Source organism: Colias philodice, chromosome 29 (assembly GCF_061535455.1).
Source record: "Colias philodice isolate Cphi_HAF_F1 chromosome 29, ilColPhil1 Martin Lab GWU primary, whole genome shotgun sequence".
Classification (NCBI taxonomy): Eukaryota; Metazoa; Arthropoda; class Insecta; order Lepidoptera; family Pieridae; genus Colias; species Colias philodice.
This window is the reverse complement of record NC_143114.1, coordinates 4,207,932-4,226,207: the sequence shown is the minus strand read 5'-3', so window position 1 is coordinate 4,226,207 and position 18,276 is coordinate 4,207,932. Positions and strand designations below refer to the sequence as shown.

The following is an 18,276-nucleotide window of genomic DNA, read 5'->3' as shown; positions in this document are numbered from 1 at the left end:
TAAATCAGAAGTTATAATTTCCTTCAATGTCACAGTATTATTCATATCACCTTGTAAATAACTTACCATGCTTCTCTTGTATATGTTCTTGCATCTCTTTTTCATGTACAAATGACAAATCACATTCTGTGCATTTAAAACCAACGCCATTGGCATGGATAATCAAATGATCATGTAAAGTTTTATCATCTTTAAACGAACTGAGACATAAGTAGCATTGATGCTGTTTAAATTCTCTATGACTTTGCTGATGATGTTTTAGTTCATCTGCTGTTAAAAATGTCATATCACAATCTTCGCAATTATAGTCCCTTTTAAGCGAGTGTTCATTTAGCGCGTGATTTCGGAGCAACTCTTCATTTTCGAAATACGCATCGCATTCACTACATATATGGAGATTATTTTCCGTTAACGTTTCATTTCTATCTTCTATTTCTTCAATTTCAGCACAATCATCTTCATTCTCCATGTCTTTACTTTTACCAATCTTTTTACCTAGGTTTTGCCTTTTATGCGTTTTTTTGTGCCATCTTAAATTATTGTTGTTCATGAAACCAGCGTGGCACACATCACATTCATAATTCGGATAATGCTTATTCATATGAAACTGCAACGTTGGGAATGTACGAAACTCCTCTTTGCAAAACACACATCTAAACTTATCGTCATCAAATTTATAGGACACCAATTGGTTTTCAATATCCTCGTATATATCTTTATCGTGACTATTTTGTAAATGATCTAGCAGGTCTTGCAGCATTGGTGTATTTGAATTACAAATAGTGCATTTTAGATCTGTGATATCTAATTTAACAGTGTAAGGGCTCCGCACTTTCATATCTACAAGACAATTTCTTGTATGTGAATTTAAGGAGTGTTCTTTCAAATCAGCTGGTGTGGTGTATTGGTCCCGGCAGAAACCGCATTTGTATCCGTTATCATCACAGCTTCTAATCATCGTGGCGTTCGAATACATCAAAACATTTCGAACATTAGATTGGTGCTTTTCTCTAAAGTCAACTTGTTTTGCTCTTTCTGTTCGATTCATTTCAACTTGACTCGTTTTCAAGTTGTCTCTCTGGTGTTGCCGAGGACCTATAAACAAAATGTTCCAAGTTGTAGTTGCTTTATAATGACTATGACAATTTTCAATTACGTTTGCGAAGTGTCACAACTCACAACATCGTATTAGTCAATGAGGGTCGCGCGAAAAAACTCGCTTTAGTTACTCGAGGGAATGTATTCAAATGCCTGGTATTTTAATTATTATTAGTTGTCTATGGAGTTTTTCAATAAGACTCAATAGAAATAATATTTTGTTAAACTTTGTTAAATAGAAATGACCCTAATTATAGCTGTTTGATATTTATACTTACCAGAAATATTTGATAATTAATTTCTAGAATGAATATCATGTATTATATCATAATATTTGATGTCAAAATAGAGATATAATATATTCTTATGTTCCAAATCAAACAGACATTCAGAAATTCAACAGTACTAACACACCTTTGACCGCCTCCTTGGTACAGTGGAGACGAAGAAAAAAAAATGTCTCGGTCTGGCAGGACACAGAAGGCTGATCACCTACTAGTCCCTAAAAGAAATGGATCAGAGAAACAGATGTTTGCATAATGCATCTGCCCCTTGCCCCACTTGGGGACATGGGACTTCACTTACTCACTTAACACACCTTTAAAACACCCATTAGCATAGGTTCTATAATTATTAATTTGGTCCATCTATACTAATACTATACTATAATATTATAAAGAGGAAAAGTTTGTAATTATGTATGTATGTATGTATGGTTTTCACGCATAAACTACTGGACCGATTTCAAAAATTCTTTCACCATTAGAAAGCTGCATGTTCACTGAGCAACATAGGCTATGTTGCATTTTGAAAAAAAATAGAGATCCTTACCAAAAATGCAATAATGTAACCCAAGGTGTAAAAAATTCCTCAATAAAAGTTCTGTCATCGCGTGCGCTGCGGAATCTATGGAAGATAGAACAAAAAAATGTTCTTCGGTATTGTAGAATGGATCAATATCTACAAGAAAGTCCGCGATACCATATGTCCATCTTCAGTAGTTATGTTACTACAAAAACTTTTTTACGTTTTCAAAGTAAATAGAAGTGCCGACAGTAATCAAACCATGTTATCCATACACATATATTAATGCTTATCCCATTAAATGATGTTTTATTATAGACTGTTTCAATACCAGCAAAATACTTTTTAAATGAAAAGAAATGGATATTCCATTCAAAAGATATAACGAATTTTTAAAAGTGTCAATCTACAGAAAATAGTAGGTATACTGTTCAATACAATGAGCAGGCCGTAGTGCGGGATGGGGTAAAGGTGATTTTCATGTGATTAAAAATTAAACCTATAGTCCGACCTATAGTAGACTTTTCACTGTCACGATATCGCTATCTATGCGGGTGAAACCGCAGGGCATTGCTAGTTTTAAATAAAACTATAATTTATAATTTAGAAACATTTATATTTATGCTTGCATCGTAATCACACTATCTTCTCTTACAAAACCGACTCAAATATGTTACAGTTTAATATAATACAGTAGTGGAAAATATTTTTTTCACTGTGTGTGTTCATTGACATTAAATTATAAAACTTATTGGTTGGTATTATTGGATACTAATGAAATGAAATCAATCGCGAATAGTATTTTTAAACTACCCGCAATGACCACATTTATAGGACACCTATAAATGTGCAATTCATTTTTAGCTATAACATAAAAATGAATCGCAAATTGGTAAGCGCATAACTCGAGATCGGCTGAACCGATTTCGTTCTTTTTTTTTTAATATTCCTTAAAGTACGGGAATGGTCCTTATGGAGAGAAAACGTAAACATATACCGTTAGTTAATTATAAAATTAAGTATTTAAGTATACGTGCCTACGGAGACACTAGCCCTCGGTTTTCTTTTTACATTTTGAAAATTGCATTTATATAATTTTATGTGTTAATGTTTATTTCATTTGAATTATGATTACCGAATTTTCACTCGTTTTTTGCTTTATTGATTACTAGCTGCTCCGCGCGGTTTCACCCCCGTGGCTCCACCCCTGTTGCCCGTAGAGTGATGAAATATAGCCTATAACCTTCCTCGATAAATCGGCTATCTAACACCGAAAGAATTTTTCAAATCGGACCAGTAGTTCCCGAGATTAGTGCGTTCAAACAAACAAACAAACAAACTCTTCAGCTTTATAATATTAGTATAGATTAAGAATTTTCTATTTGCCAAAACAGTAACTGTCCTACGCATGTTCTAGTCACATTTTATTATAATGAAATTGAAAAAATTCAAAACGAAATCTCATTGACACCTTCTAGCTTATAAAAGAAAGTACTCGTCTAAATTCAAGTCCTTTTTATTCACATTGAAATGAATAAATAAGTCTTGCCTTTGCTCCAATTATTAAAAAATATTAAACAATAGAATTTCAATGCGTTTACATAAAGAAAACTTAGTATAAGCAAGTAGAAAGGAACGACAATTTTTCTAAATGAAGAATTATTTATTTTTTTACTGTTATTTGAATGCAAGTTCTCATCCGTCAAAGTTTATTATGTAATTACACCCACAAACAAAAGCACTTATCATTCTTAAACGCCCAAACAAACGCTTAAACCACCTCCCCATGTTTGCTCTTCACATGGCTCTTCCACGTGCTCTTCTGCACGAACGCCTGTTCACAATACTGACATTTGAACCTTCTATCATTCGCGTGTATCCGTAAATGCAATCTCAACGTATCCTGCCTCCCATACGACTTCAAGCACACATCACACTGGTAATTCTTTAACCTCGTGTGCGTCACGCTATGGTCCTTTAGCGTTCTGCTCGTGAAGAACTTTTTACCGCACGCCTCACAGCTAAACTTCCTCTCCATCAAGTGGTCCCTCTTCATGTGAACCCAGTACGCCCTCTGGTGCATAAAGGTCTTGTCACACGGTTCACACTTGAGCGTCGCGTGCCCGTGCTCTTCAACGACATGCCGCTCTTTCGCTCTGTACGATACGAAGACCAAATTGCAACTGCCGCATCTGTACACGATTTTCTTCGTATGTACCGTTCTGACATGCGACTGTTTCTTCACTAGCGTATCGAATACCTTTTGGCACAGGTTGCATTCAAAGACACCTAGCTTGTGGTTCCTCGCGTGGGCGGAGAGACGCCGTCGCGTTATGAACGCAGAGTCACAATTGTCGCATACATAGTTCCGCACGTGGGACGACATATGTTCGAACAGCGGTTTGAATCGATTGAATCTGTTCAGACATATATAGCACGACAACACTCCGCTGTTAAACTTGAACGGCACAATTTGATTTTTGATATCGGTGTGCAACGTTTTTCCGTGTTCGTTTACCAGGTGTTCGACTAAGCGATCCAAAGTATCAATGTCGCTATTGCAAATGGTACAACGCAAGCTTGTTATATCCAATTTCAGAGTAAATCTACTTAAGTCTCGTATTCCAGCGAAAAATGCATCTTCAATTCCTTCGTGCGATTCTAGGCTATGTTTTTTCAGATCAGCGGGATCGGGGTATTCTTTGTCGCAATAAGCGCATGCGAAGCCAATTCGACGGTAAGCGCGAAACATTGTTGCGTTCGAGCACTTAAGTATTTCTCGTATATTCACAAAATGTTTATATATCGCTTCTTTCCCAACAGTAAGACCTCTAATCCTGACCGTTGCTTCATTACTATCAAGATTTTGCGGTACATCCTTAGCGGTTTCCTTTTTCCGATTGGCTTCACTCCGACCACCTATAAAGGAAAGCGCTATTAATTCTCTGTCTTCTTCAACCTACTTTACTCGGATTGTTTAACATAAAAAGTTACGTTAGTATCAGTTAAGTTTAACGTCTTGGCCATGTTTAGCCCGCATGTGTCCCCTCCAGCTACATTTTTGTACAAACGCGAGACCGCAGACGTCACACTTATACCGTCTATCGTCGGCGTGGATCCGCAAATGTTCGAGCAAGGTCCACTTGCGGCCGTACGACTTCAGACAAACATCGCACTTGTATTCCCGGAGTCCCAAGTGTTTCACCATATGGTCTTTCAACTGACTGGACGTATAAAACGTCTTATCGCACTGTTTACATGGATGCCGCCTCTCCAGTAGATGGTCGCGTTTCATGTGAACGTTATACTGCCTTCGCGTGGTGAAGCTGCGATCGCACGCCGTACATTTGAGCGCCAAGACTACACCGTGTACCTGGTTAATGTGCCTTTGCTTCTGGCGGTAGTCTTTGAACGTCTCCTCGCAGAACCCGCACTTATTCAAAAACTTATTACCGTGAACGGACTTCATGTGCGACTTGCGGTTTTCCATCGTGGAGAACACTTTCTCGCAGTGGTCACATTTGAACGTGCCAGTCAAATGTGACCGATAGTGAAGTTTCAACTGTTTGCTGTACACGAATCCCACATCGCAGATCTCACAAACGAAATTCCTGATATGTACATTCATGTGCGCTAAGAGCATTTTGAACGCAGAAAACGTGTTCAAACAGATGAAGCATTTTAACTCGCTATCGTTATCGAATTTAAAGGGCACTATATGGTTTTTGATATCTGTATAGATAATCTTTTGGTGCTCGTTTACAAGATGTTCTATGAGAGCGTCTAAATCGTCGATACGTCTTTTACATATATTACATTGCAACGACGTGATATCTAGCTTGATATGGTATGCGCTTTTATCAAATTTCTTTGTGAAGCATGCGTTTTTGATGCCCTCGTGCGTGTCTGTGGTGTGCGTCTTCAAATCGGACGGGTGTAAGTATTGTTCTGAGCAATAACAACAGGAATACCCCTTCCCGGCGTAACATCTAATCGGTGTCGCATTGGACCACCGTAAAATCTCACCAATGTTATTTAAATGTTTTCTTAATTCGTTTGAAGTATTGTGACTGGATACAGAGAGGTGCTTTTGTATTTTTCCGGATAATGCTTTCCCATTAACGTTACCCTCCCGTTGTTCACCTATAAAGAAAACGTTTCACTTTATTTTCGTTGAGATTTTTTTTTATTTTAGTATCATTTTAATCTGATATTTTTTGTGTATGATTCTCACATAGTTACATAGATTTTATCACAAGTTAGGTATATGCCAAGATTTGGTACATTTCACACTAGTCTCATGATATTCGAAGGTCTCGTGTACCTTTATTTAAAATAATACTTTCATTACACGATATATAAGAATTAGCAATTTACGGCAAATTATGAAAATTTTGTCATAGAACTGTCTTATGTGTATAAATAGCTTCGGTAACTGTTACATATCTCTTATCAAAATCTACATTAATTTTCCATTACGCATACACTATTTTCTTTTTATTTCAAACTTATTCCTGTTCCTCTTCATCTTAGGGCTGATTTTTCAATCCTTGGTTAAAACTTATTCGTCGAATAATATATAAAACTACCATTTTAAAAACGTATTCTAATTGCCCGTATTTGACAGTTTACGTGACATTTTAATATTATCGTGTAATACTTTATTGGACGGATAAGTTTTATCCAAGCATTGAAAAATCGGCCCTTAGATATAAAAGATCGGTTCGTTTAAATGTAACTTCAGATCGATAAATAAAATAATTCCTAGACACATTACTTTCAGTAATATGTATCAGATAAAAACTAATACTAATCATAACTTCATCACGATTTCCGTTTTTTGCGTAACTAAATAAAAATACGTTGCTACTACAATATGTGCGATCTCTAAATTATAGGGAATTTTCCTAAGAAGTATATTGTGAGAAGGATGTGTTATTGTTCTAGAAGTATTCTAGCCCTTTATGACACGATAATTAAAATCTTTTCAAAATGGTGATGATGAGAATCACCTCTTTCGGTAAGAAATTGAATCTGTACTGTTTGTAAACGATGGTTAAAGAAATATATCGAGCTTGTTAAATTGAAATACCAGGAAGACTGATTGTATAAACTAAACTAGCTGCGCTCCGCGGTTTCACCCGCGTGGCTCTGCTTCTGTTAGTCTTAGCGTTATGATATATAGCCTTCCTCGATAAATGAGCTATCTAACACCGAAAGAATTTTTCAAATAGGTCCAGTAGTTCCCGAGATTAGCGCGTTCAAACAAACAAACATACAAACTCTTCAGCTTTATAATATTAGAATTCAATTTTATAATTTTCCATTTCTGATACGAGACAATTATAACGAGTTTTACAGTTAATAATGGCGATCTATAGTCAATCAAAATGTTTAAATTTCCTTAAATCTTAGAAAGAAACATTTCTAATAATGATTCTCTGGTAACAGACAATAAGTGCAATTTACCATGTGCATTGGAAATTAATAACTCCAATTAGTCAAAGAAATTGGTCAATTATTTGCATTTTTAAACTAATGCAGCAAGTTAGTTGTCATAAGTTTCATATCTCCAAGAAATAAGCAGGTTTTAATGTGCATTGTCCAAAATTAGAAGTACGTGAGTAACATCGTTCAAAAAAATACCAGACCTGGTTTTAATAAAACAGATTAAATAATAAAAACACAAAATATCATTAATAATCGTATATTTTTTTAAATTTATTTTCCAATAACATTGCTTCTACGTATCGATTATTTTTAACAATTAAAACAGTACTCTTTCGCGCCTTACCTTTATGTACATTTATGAAATATTAGCTGTCCGCCCCGGCTTCGCCCGTGGTACATAATATTTACGGTTTCTCTACATAAGAACCATCCTCGTACTTCAAGGAATATAATAAAAAAAGAATTATCGAAATCGGTTCAGCCGTTCTCGAGTTATGCGCTTACCAACACATTTTGCGATTCATTTTTATATATGTTATAGGCAAATTCCGAAGCTCCGGCGCTCCTAGGTTGGACTGGTCAATCCTCAGGTCAGACTGAATGACTTAGTCAAAGCCCAAACAAATGTAAATTTTCGGCCTTTGACTAAACAATTTTCGTCAAACCTGGGAGAGACTAATTTGGTCAGGCAAACGTCAAAACACAATTTTATTAAATCGGGGTTTGACGAGTCAAACTCCGATATGGGTATGAAGTGTCTTATCTTCGTATATTTGGAAGCATTTTATCATTTAAGCAGCTTTCAAGTCTTAAGAACCGCTTAACTCTGCCAGTTCTGACACCTGGGCCCGTAGACAAAGTAACAATGAAAAAACGATAACGAAGTTAGAAAAGGAAAAATGTATGGGATTGACATTAGATAGACCACGTGATCTAACGCGGCGTATGTCAATCCCATACATTTTTGCCTTTTCTAACTTCGTTATCGTTTTTTAATTGTTACTTTGTCTAAGGCCCCTGATTGGTCAGCTTACGTGATTTTCACTTTTATATTTGAGATGCTTTGAGAGAATGCCGTGTGGCATTAGGCCCGCCTTTTGTACGATGTGCAATAAAGTATAAAATAAATAAATAAATGCTTTGGAATATACGGAGGTTAGTTTGTATAAGATTAAGTATAAAAAAATAACATTTTTAAAATTTTGATGTTTATTATTTTAATAATTTCTTAAGTAATTAAAATGAAAAATTAATCATTTTTCTGACATGGTGAGGCATTAACTTTAATGTTAATTGTTTTAATAATTTCTTAGGTAATGAAAGTGACAAATTAATCATTTTTCTGGCATGGTGAGGCATTATGACATTTAGAATTGCACAATACATTAGACCTTTTACATTTGCATGATTTTGAAGAGCATTTTTTATTGCAGTGGCATTTTATAAAGCCTTGGCCACCAAATTTTGAATCCTTTGCACTGATTTCTCTAAGAGACAGCCGAACGTCAGGCACATCTTCGATCTTAAGAAATTTTTCAACGTTTGACCGAGAATTGCCGTCGCTTCTAGGATTGACTAGGCCAAAACCGAAACAGAATAATTTACTTTCGACGTTTGACTGAAAAGTTAGGAGCTCCTGGGTTTGACTAAAAATACTTCAGGGTAAGGGCGAAATTGAAATGTATTTCGGGGATTGCCTGATGGCTTTGGCCAAACCTAGGATAAACCAGTCCTTCCGCGAAGAGACTGTGTATCGGACTTTGACTATAACATATATAAGAAAGATGTAGGTAATAAAAAAGGTATGTACAAGTTAATTATAGGATGGAAGCTATTTCGATTCGGCAATAAAAGAAAAAATAAAATATCGCTTGCTGTTAATTAAAAGAAAAACATGTTGGGCCGATTTCAATGTGTTCGTTGTCGTCAGGAGAAGAATGTTATGAAAGAAAAACTCAAGAAATTTGCGCCAAAAAAGAGCGTGTGTGCCGACTGCCGAACACACGTGTCAGATGTTAAACTTCGTTGGCAAGATTCATAGATATCAAAATCGTCGCCTTACTCCATGGCGTGACGCTATTGCCATGATGCGACCTCGAAATTTTACTCTCAACTCTCCTAAAGAAGTTTAACAGTTCGCGCGAATACAGACAGTCTTTCGGGTCAGCAGCGGTCATAGGTACTACAAGTCCTCCCCATGTTTAGTTCGCATGTGACTACGCCAACTACACTTCTGAACGAACGCCTGTCCACAATGTTCACACTTAAACCGCCTGTCATCTTCGTGTATGCGCATGTGTTCGCGCAGCGTCTTCCGGCGTCCGTACGCCTTGTGGCACACGTCACACTCAAACGTTCTAACACCCGTGTGTTTCAACATATGATCTTTCAGTTCTTGATTCTGAAAGAAATTCATATCGCACAGTGTACACGCGAACCGCCTTTCCACCAAATGATCCCGCTTCGTATGTATTCTCAAGCTGTTCTGTGATGCAAATGTTTTGTCACAGGCTTGACACTTGATGGCCACTTTTTTCATACCGTGAACGTCGATCTGGTGTTTCAGTTTGCGGCGATGCGAAGTGAACAACTCTTTACAGTACCCACACCTGTTCATCTTATTCGCGAAAATGTGTACCGCCTTTTCATGCATTTTCTTATTGCGTTGGTTAGAGAATACTTTGGCACAGAACTCGCATGGAAACGACCCGATTTCGTGGCCGCTGGAATGGTTCTTCAGCATCGCGCTGTTGACAAATCCGGCGTTGCACGTCTCACATATATAATTACGAAAGTGCACGCTCATGTGCTCTAGTAAACCCTTGAACCTAACGTACACTTGTAGGCAAATAGCACAACGAAGAGTGTCTGTATCGAACTTGAACGGCACTATATGATTTTTTATATCCGTAAACATTTTGATTTCGTGATTTTTAATCAAATGACCTATCAATTTATCTACGCTTTCAATCCCTTCTTCGCATAGGTTACATTTCAGGGCCGTTATGTCCAACTTCACAATAAACTTGGACATATCGACTCCCTTCATAAACTCCTTTTTACAGCTAGTACTATGTCCATTTATGGTGTGCTCTTTTAAAACAGCCGGTTCTGCGAACTGCTCATCGCAGAAGCAACAAGCATAACCTTTGCCACCATAACAACGTATGGGTGTTGCGTTTGTACACTCCAAAATTGCCCGAATATTAAAACGATGTTTAACAATATCCCTCTGTATTATTTCCGGCACCTCTTCGGTAAATTCGTTCTTGCATACGATAGTTATCATCCGCTTTACTAACTTTGGCTCAGTTTTAGAGTTCCTTGGGACATTTATACGTTGTATACCTACAAAGAAAAACAGGAGTTATTGACGGACATGATATCTACAGTTCTGGTGCCATTAGGCGCGGTCAAGAATATGTCATAAAAACTTGAGGAATCAATAATATAAATAACTCATAACTCTTTCATTTTAGTGGAAACTAAAATGAAAGAGTTCACTTAAAAAAAATTGTAGATATGTAATAATAATGACTCTTTTTAAACTTATAGGTAAAAGATTCTCTTTTCAAAGTACATCTCGTTACACAAAGTCTCATAAATCTTTTTAAGGACCTAAAATAGCGAATTACATATAATAAGAATTCAATATTTTGTGACCTCAATTAATACATGGATTCATAAAACATATTACTGTTATAAGTTAAGTTTCTATGACCAAATAAAATGATTATAAGTGTATCAGAAACAAGGGTGCAACCGTACGTTGGAGCTTTTGAAGGTAAAAATTTATTCCATGACCAAATATTTAAATCTATTTTCATTGCCTTGTATGTGTCACAAGAATAAATGTATGATATTGCTCTTATCCACATATAATGTGTTGAAGCTATGTATACAGTTATATTCTTTGCCTGTTCTCTACTTCATCTATACAAATATTATAAAGAGGAAAGGTTTGATTTTTTGTTTGTTTGTTTGTATGAATTGAATAGGCTCCGAAACTACTTGGCAGATTTGAAAAATTCTTTCACTGTTGGAAAGCTACATCATTTCTGAGTGACATAGGCTAGGTTTTATCCCGGAAATCCCACGGGAACGGGAACTATGCGGGTTTTTTTTGAAAACGCGGGCGAAGCCGCAGGCGGAAAGCTAGTGTAGTATATAATGGTATTTATTGCTTTTTGTCTGACAAGCTGGATATGCTAAGTAATGTCCGAGTATAAGATTCTACGTCTGACTCCTTTATCATTGTTCTCATTTGTGACAAATTCTTTGAAGCAATACATTTATTTGCAGAAATTATATGAGAGTAAAGGTCATGATCACTACATAGTATAAAACAAAGTCGCTTTCTCTGTTCCTACGTCCATGCTACGTGCATGCTTTTAAATCTTTGAAACTACGCAACGGATTTTGATGCGGTATTTTTAAAAGATAGCGATTCAAGAGGGAGGTTTAAGGTATAAGGTTTTAGACAAAGCGGGCGAAGCCGCGGGCGGTCAGCTAGTAAAATATAAGGCTCGTTGATGATGCCGCAGGTATATTGGCAAATCCACGTCGTCGTGTCTTTCAAAAACATGTTTACAGTACATAGCTTGTCTACGCTGTTTTTAATTTAAATTTGATTTGTAAATCAATAAGTATACTTATAAAATACTAGCTTTCCGCCCGCGGCTTCGCCCGCGTTTTCAAAGAAAAACCCGTTCCCGTAGGATTTCCGGGATAAAACCTATCCTATGTCCTTTCTCGAGTATCAAAATATCTCCAAAATATCTCTATACCAAATTTCATGCAAATTGGTTCAGTAGTTAAGGCGTGATTGAGTAACAGACAGACAGACAGACAGACAGAGTTACTTTCGCATTTATAATATTAGTATGGATGCTACTCTTTGTAATAGTTTATAGGTAAGCATGAAACCGGCAAAACTGATTTCTTAGACACGACTATCTTTAATTCAATCAATGTTACACGAAGAAAATTTTGGTCCCGGAATAATAAACAGAAATCCAAAAGGAGATAAATTCAAACACAGTGTTCTTTATGTTATATAATGTAATGTACGATACAATATTACAAAATCACATCACAACACTTCACTTATAATCCGAACAGGAGAAAGGAAGTTCTAGAGAAACGCATTCATCTTAGGCCATATCTTGGCTTACCATCAGGCGAGATCATGGTCAAGCGCTGCCCTCTTGTATCTTAGACTACATATATAAGCTGACGTAGAAGCTGTCTGCGAACAAGCTAGCAGTTAAAGCCGTTCCGCCTTAGATAAAAGATAGGATATACATTTAAACCATTAGCCGAAAAGAGATAGTAACGTACCCGACTAAACGCAACCCGGCTTATAGCTAACTTCAGACAGAACGCCTCAGTTTATAAATGTATTCAAGTATTTTACAAGTTTATATACACTTCACTTTGCCATACCAGCTATTACCGGCGCTTTAGTAATACCATGATTCTTCTTCATATGTTTCCGCCTGCTATTCTGCGTTGCGTACGCTTTACTGCACACGTCACATTTAAACTTCCTCTCGTTCGTGTGCGTCGCTAGATAATGCCCGAGCATATGCCGCTTTATAAAGAATCCCATGCTACACACTGAACAGGCGTATGGCCGTTCTTTTAGATGTACACTGCGCATGTGCAGCACCAAATTCGACTTAAGGTTAAACTTTTTATCGCACATATCACATTTGATGCCTTCAACGTTGTGAACTTGGGACATATGCCGAGTTTTCTGGTAGTAATTCTTGAACCGAGCCTTGCAAATTTGGCACACGCTATCTCCCGCTATTCCTTTATGTTCTGTATTCACGTGCGCTTTCTTCTTCGACTCAGCGGCGAACACTTGTCCACAATGCCGGCACGGAAAGCTGGATTTCTTCTTGACATGCGTTGTTTCGTGACGATTGAGCCGAAAGCTGTTGACGAACCCCGCCCCACATATGGTGCATATAAAGTTCCTGTAGTGTTCGTTCATGTGCTGCATCAGCAGCTTCATGTTGTGGAATATCTCATTGCAGAGACAGCAGTTGATTTGCTGTTCGTTCGTCAGTTTGAACGGCTGGAAGTAATCCGTGACGTCGAGGTAATATTTCTTGTCGTGAACTATGACTAGATGGTTGGTTAGGGCCGCTATTGTGTCCATGGGGGAATCGCACAGCGTGCATTTGAGATCGACTATATCTAGGAACGCTACGAAGCTGCTCATGCCCGATCCCGCCTTGTACGACGGTTTCTCTTTGCCGTGATCGTAATGCGTGTGTCGCCTCAACTCGTGGGGATCGGGGTATGCTTTGAAGCAGTACGCGCATATATAGCCGGCGTCGTTGCGATCTTTGAACGGCGTAATGTTCGAGTGAGTGAGCAATATGTTCAAGTTGTGCCACTGTTTTTGCATCTCCGACAGATGCCGTTCGCGGTAAACAATATCGTCAACGTGCTCACTCGGCTCGCACTCACTCTCTTCCAATATCGTCCGTTTTCGTCTTTTCCGCGCTCCAGTGCGGCCTATAAAAGAAAAATAGCTGTTTGACTCGCCGTTTCGGTATCACAACGTAAAATCACACTGCAACTTAAATAAAACCGCTTATATTCCTTACGTGTACATACATATTATCACAAGTCAAGAAGGATTTTCAATACAACATTATATTTTTATTTTTTATATAAAACAAAGTCGCATTTCGCCGTTTGTGTCTGTATATGCTTAGATTTTTAAAATTACGTAACAGATTTTTATTGTATTATTTAATAGATTCTCGAGGAAGGTATATCATTTATTGAATTTTAGACATAGCGAAGCCGCGGTCAGATAGCTAGTGTGTTTATAAATCAAACAAAATGTAATCTTAATTAGTTTATTACTTCATTCTCTAAATTTTCAAGTTGAACGGAATGGTATTATAAAAATAGTAATTAGCCAATACATGGGCTATGATAATTTAAAACATCAAAAAGCATAAACATAGAAAGGATAATACATAAAACAAATGTAAAATAGACAATCTATATCATTTACTTTCATTTCGACGATTACTTAATATAATAATCCTGTAATGGTTCCATATTATCTTTAACAGAAATACTATCAACTCAAGACACAAGGCCTACTATCTCTTGCATTGTACATCATAGAGAACAATCGCATACTCAGATAGGTACGCGATTAGAGTCTCTATAATATACTACGTAAGAGATTTAGTCGCGTGCCATCGGGAAACTAAATCATACATTCAGATTAAGAAGTAACAAAAAGATCTTATATGGAGTAGATAGAGATGCTTGTGATGAGCTACCATGTACGTTGTTCCTTTTTTGAAAATCATATTTATACAGATAAATAATTTTTAATATTCATTAAAATGTATCGAAATGGAATTACGAAATGAACTAAGTGTTTATATAAATTTAAAAATGTCTCGTTTTCAGCAAACTATTAGAATGAACGAAGTATATAAAAAATGTTTTTATTGGGGTAGTAGTAAAAATTGAAAAAAGAAGTGAAAAATAATCATTCTTAAACCTGGCACCTGTAAATATTTCTATAAAGATTTCCGATAATCAATAACATCTTTTAATTGCACTTGTCTTTAAGGAATGCACTCTGTTGTGATTTTTAATTCATTTATGCCCGTTTTAAGCAATATTTTTAAATTTACTTCATAATATACTAACAATGTACATACCTACTCTTCGACTCTTATTGACCTTTTTACATTTATATTTTTTATTTCATTTATATTTGCACTCTTATGTACCTTATAGTAAATACAAAAAAAAAATTCAACACATGATATTGATATTATAAACCATCTATAAAATCTTAAATATGGTCAGGCACTTTTAATATTGCGAATGTAACAGCAGAGAAAAGTGTTTTTACAGTGTCAATAATTCCACATAGCCAAGGTATAGCACCCAGGAATCTTCTTGAACAAAAAGTGGCATAGCGGGGAAAGTTCACAGATCAAGTTTTAGGTACAATTTTATCACTGCGCTAAAAAGTGTTCGAGTTATCGACCACTATAATATATATTGGGACTTCAGTATTCGAACTAACAACACGGAAACTTTTAAACTGTCACAACGCGTAACATGATTAGATGTATAATTTCCAAAACAAGCAATTAAAATTAACCCATAACTTTTAAAATAATTTTTAAATTTCATACCAATACTTCATTGCATATACAAATTTCTACACTTGTTCAATCTAGCTTTGTATTCGTGTGATAAAAATATTAGTCGAATGTCTGACCTGAGGAAGTCACCTTTTTCCTATAGCAGTATTATTTCCAAGGTGGAAATAGCACTGCTTTAAGATTTTTGTACGAGGGCTGTATCTTCGATGAAAACGGTCTGTTTAAGGCAACCTAACTATCAAGCCTGGCCTGCCAAACATTTCCTTAAGCCCTTCCATTTAAACCTATATACATACTCGTATTGGTAAAACGGACATATCTTCAATCACAACCTACTATAACAACTACGCCATTCTCTGACCCTCCTTCTCAGCAAGAGCTTTAATTTTACTCTCCGCGGCAATTTCTTTCAACGTCATCTCCCGATTATCAATCAGATGTTTGACGTCATCAAACTCCTTGAATATATCGAGGTCGTCTTGATGCAAGCGCACGTGGCTCTTGAGGCTACACTTTTGCATAAACGTCTTCTTGCAAATCTCGCATTGGAACCGTTTGTCGTCGTCGTGGATTTTCATGTGTTCTTTTAGCGTTCTCAATCGCGAAAAGTTTTTGCCGCACACATCGCAAGCGCACATTTCGGAGCCCGTGTGCCTCGTCATGTGGTCTATTAGGCCTCGTTTCGAAAAGAAGTTCGCGTTACACTTATCGCATAAGTAACTCTTTTGCTGTAGGTGGTGATGCTTTATATGCCTGTTCAGTTCGAACTTCTTCTTGTACGTCTTATTGCAAGCGTTGCAGGGATAAACGATTGGAGTTTCGTTGTGAACTTTGACCATGTGCTCGCTACGATCATAATAACTGACGAATATTTCTGGACAGTGCGGGCATTTGTTCCTCAACCAGCCGGCCGTGTGCACACCCTTTTCGTGATTCCGCTTCTTAGTCAACGACGTGTACGTTTTCTCACAAAAATCACAGGGAAAATTGCCTTGATAGTGCGTCTTTCCGTGCTTCCGTAACGCCGCTATAGTAATGTAACCGATACCGCATTTCTTACAACAGTAATTCCTATAGTGACTGCTCATGTGGTGATACAGATTCTTAAACGATATATGCACTACCGAACATACGACGCACGTGAAATTCTGTCCATTCTCAAGTCTGAACGGCAGAATGATATCCTTTATATTCCTATGTATCGTTTTATTGTGTTCGGACACTAAATGGTCCTTGAGATCGTTCAGGTCTTTCATGCTGCGATTGCACACTTGGCACTGTAGGTTTGTTATATCTAGTTTGATCGGATTATAGCTAAGTTTATAGTCGAGCATCGAGTTGATTTTCGCTTTCTCCGACTGTTGCGCCGTGTGTTCCCGCAACTCCTCTATTGTGGGGAAATATTCCGCGCAGTAGAGACAAGAGAATCCTCGCATCGTCTTGTCTCTGAACGGGCTTGCGTTGGAGTATTGCAGTATGGCGGTGAGGTTAACTCTGTGCTCTATGCGCTCTGGGGTAGCGCTATCATCGGATTTCTTTTTCTTTCTCTTGCGCTTGGGCGCGTCGCCGTCCGTTCCTATAACAGAAACGAAGTACATCTCAATTATCTTGATCCACTCTCTTCTTATTATTTACGTGTGTTAAGCGTCTTCTCTGTCGATCGCCTTTTATTCTTTGGCGCCGTTTACTTAACGTCCTCTATTAAGCGAATTATCATAGTTTTGCGGGTTTTATTGCTGTTGAAGGAAATAATACATGTGTGGCACAATTTCATGTTTATTGTCATTTCTATGAATGTAACAGAACAATCATGAGTTCTGTTGCTTAGTAAAAACGTTCGTAGATAATTTTAGATATTGTTACGCCAAAAATCCTATATTAATAAATTTTAGACGATAGTCTATAAGGTCGCTATTATACCTATTTGGTGAAACAATAGTATAAAAATGCTTTATTTCGAGTTAAATAAAACGATATCCGGCTTTTAGCTTGTGCTTTTTGTCTCGTATGACAATCCCATTATATGGAGCATCATTGAATAAAGAAAAAGGACTTTATACATTACAGTCTTTCTCACTCTACATAACGACATTTCTGTATGATAGAAAGAGATCAGAGATATTTTAAAATACATAAACTTTATGATTCAACAAGTCACGTACAATACGTGTGTACTGTGTATGTTCATATAATCACGTGAATATAAGTTCTTATTATAATAATTTAGAAACATAGCCCTAATTTTGAACCTCAAAATATTGGGTTTAAGCCAATACATATAATATCATCTTTATAATCTCATATCTTCAATAAATTAAAGCTACAGATATTATTTTATTTACAATATGTAAAGTAATAGTAATATTCTTTATAACTAAAAACACCTACTTATATATTTAAAATTCACAAAACGAGGATAGTATTATCCGTCGATATTATAGAAAATATAACTTACCTTTTCAAATTATCATAATATAGTTTAAAATCGACGAACTCCAAAAAAACACTAACCATATAAGTAATATAGAAATATTCTTTTAATAAAAATAACGCCTTAATCGTTTCTTAGCAACACGCATAAATTTTCAATAATAGGTCACTATGTGATAATAATTTTCTATACGATAAATTAAGGGTACCTATAATGCTCACGGGTGGAAAAACATGTTGTGAAAACAACAAACAACAATACATATATCTAAGAAAAAGCAAATGGCGGCATTGCAAAATTATTAAACAGCATCGTATTTAAACAGAA

At 36.5% G+C, this 18,276-nt stretch overlaps 1 protein-coding gene across 5 annotated transcripts in view; it reads right to left on the bottom strand.

Annotated features, from left to right (window-relative positions):
- Positions 1-18,276, bottom strand: part of LOC149475908 (uncharacterized) — a 56,090-nt gene that overhangs the window by 5,705 nt on the left and 32,109 nt on the right. For 2 of the 5 annotated variants that reach the window (XM_089712781.1, XM_089712783.1), the window contains one exon: positions 67-1,095. The exons of 1 other annotated variant lie outside the window; for it this stretch is intronic. In XM_089712781.1, the coding sequence (XP_089568907.1) occupies positions 67-1,095 (1,029 nt within the window). Of the gene's footprint in view, positions 1-66; positions 1,096-11,522; positions 13,885-14,062; positions 17,095-18,276 lie in introns of those variants that run through there. 2 more of the 5 variants (XM_089712785.1, XM_089712784.1) reach the window with 2 other exon arrangements.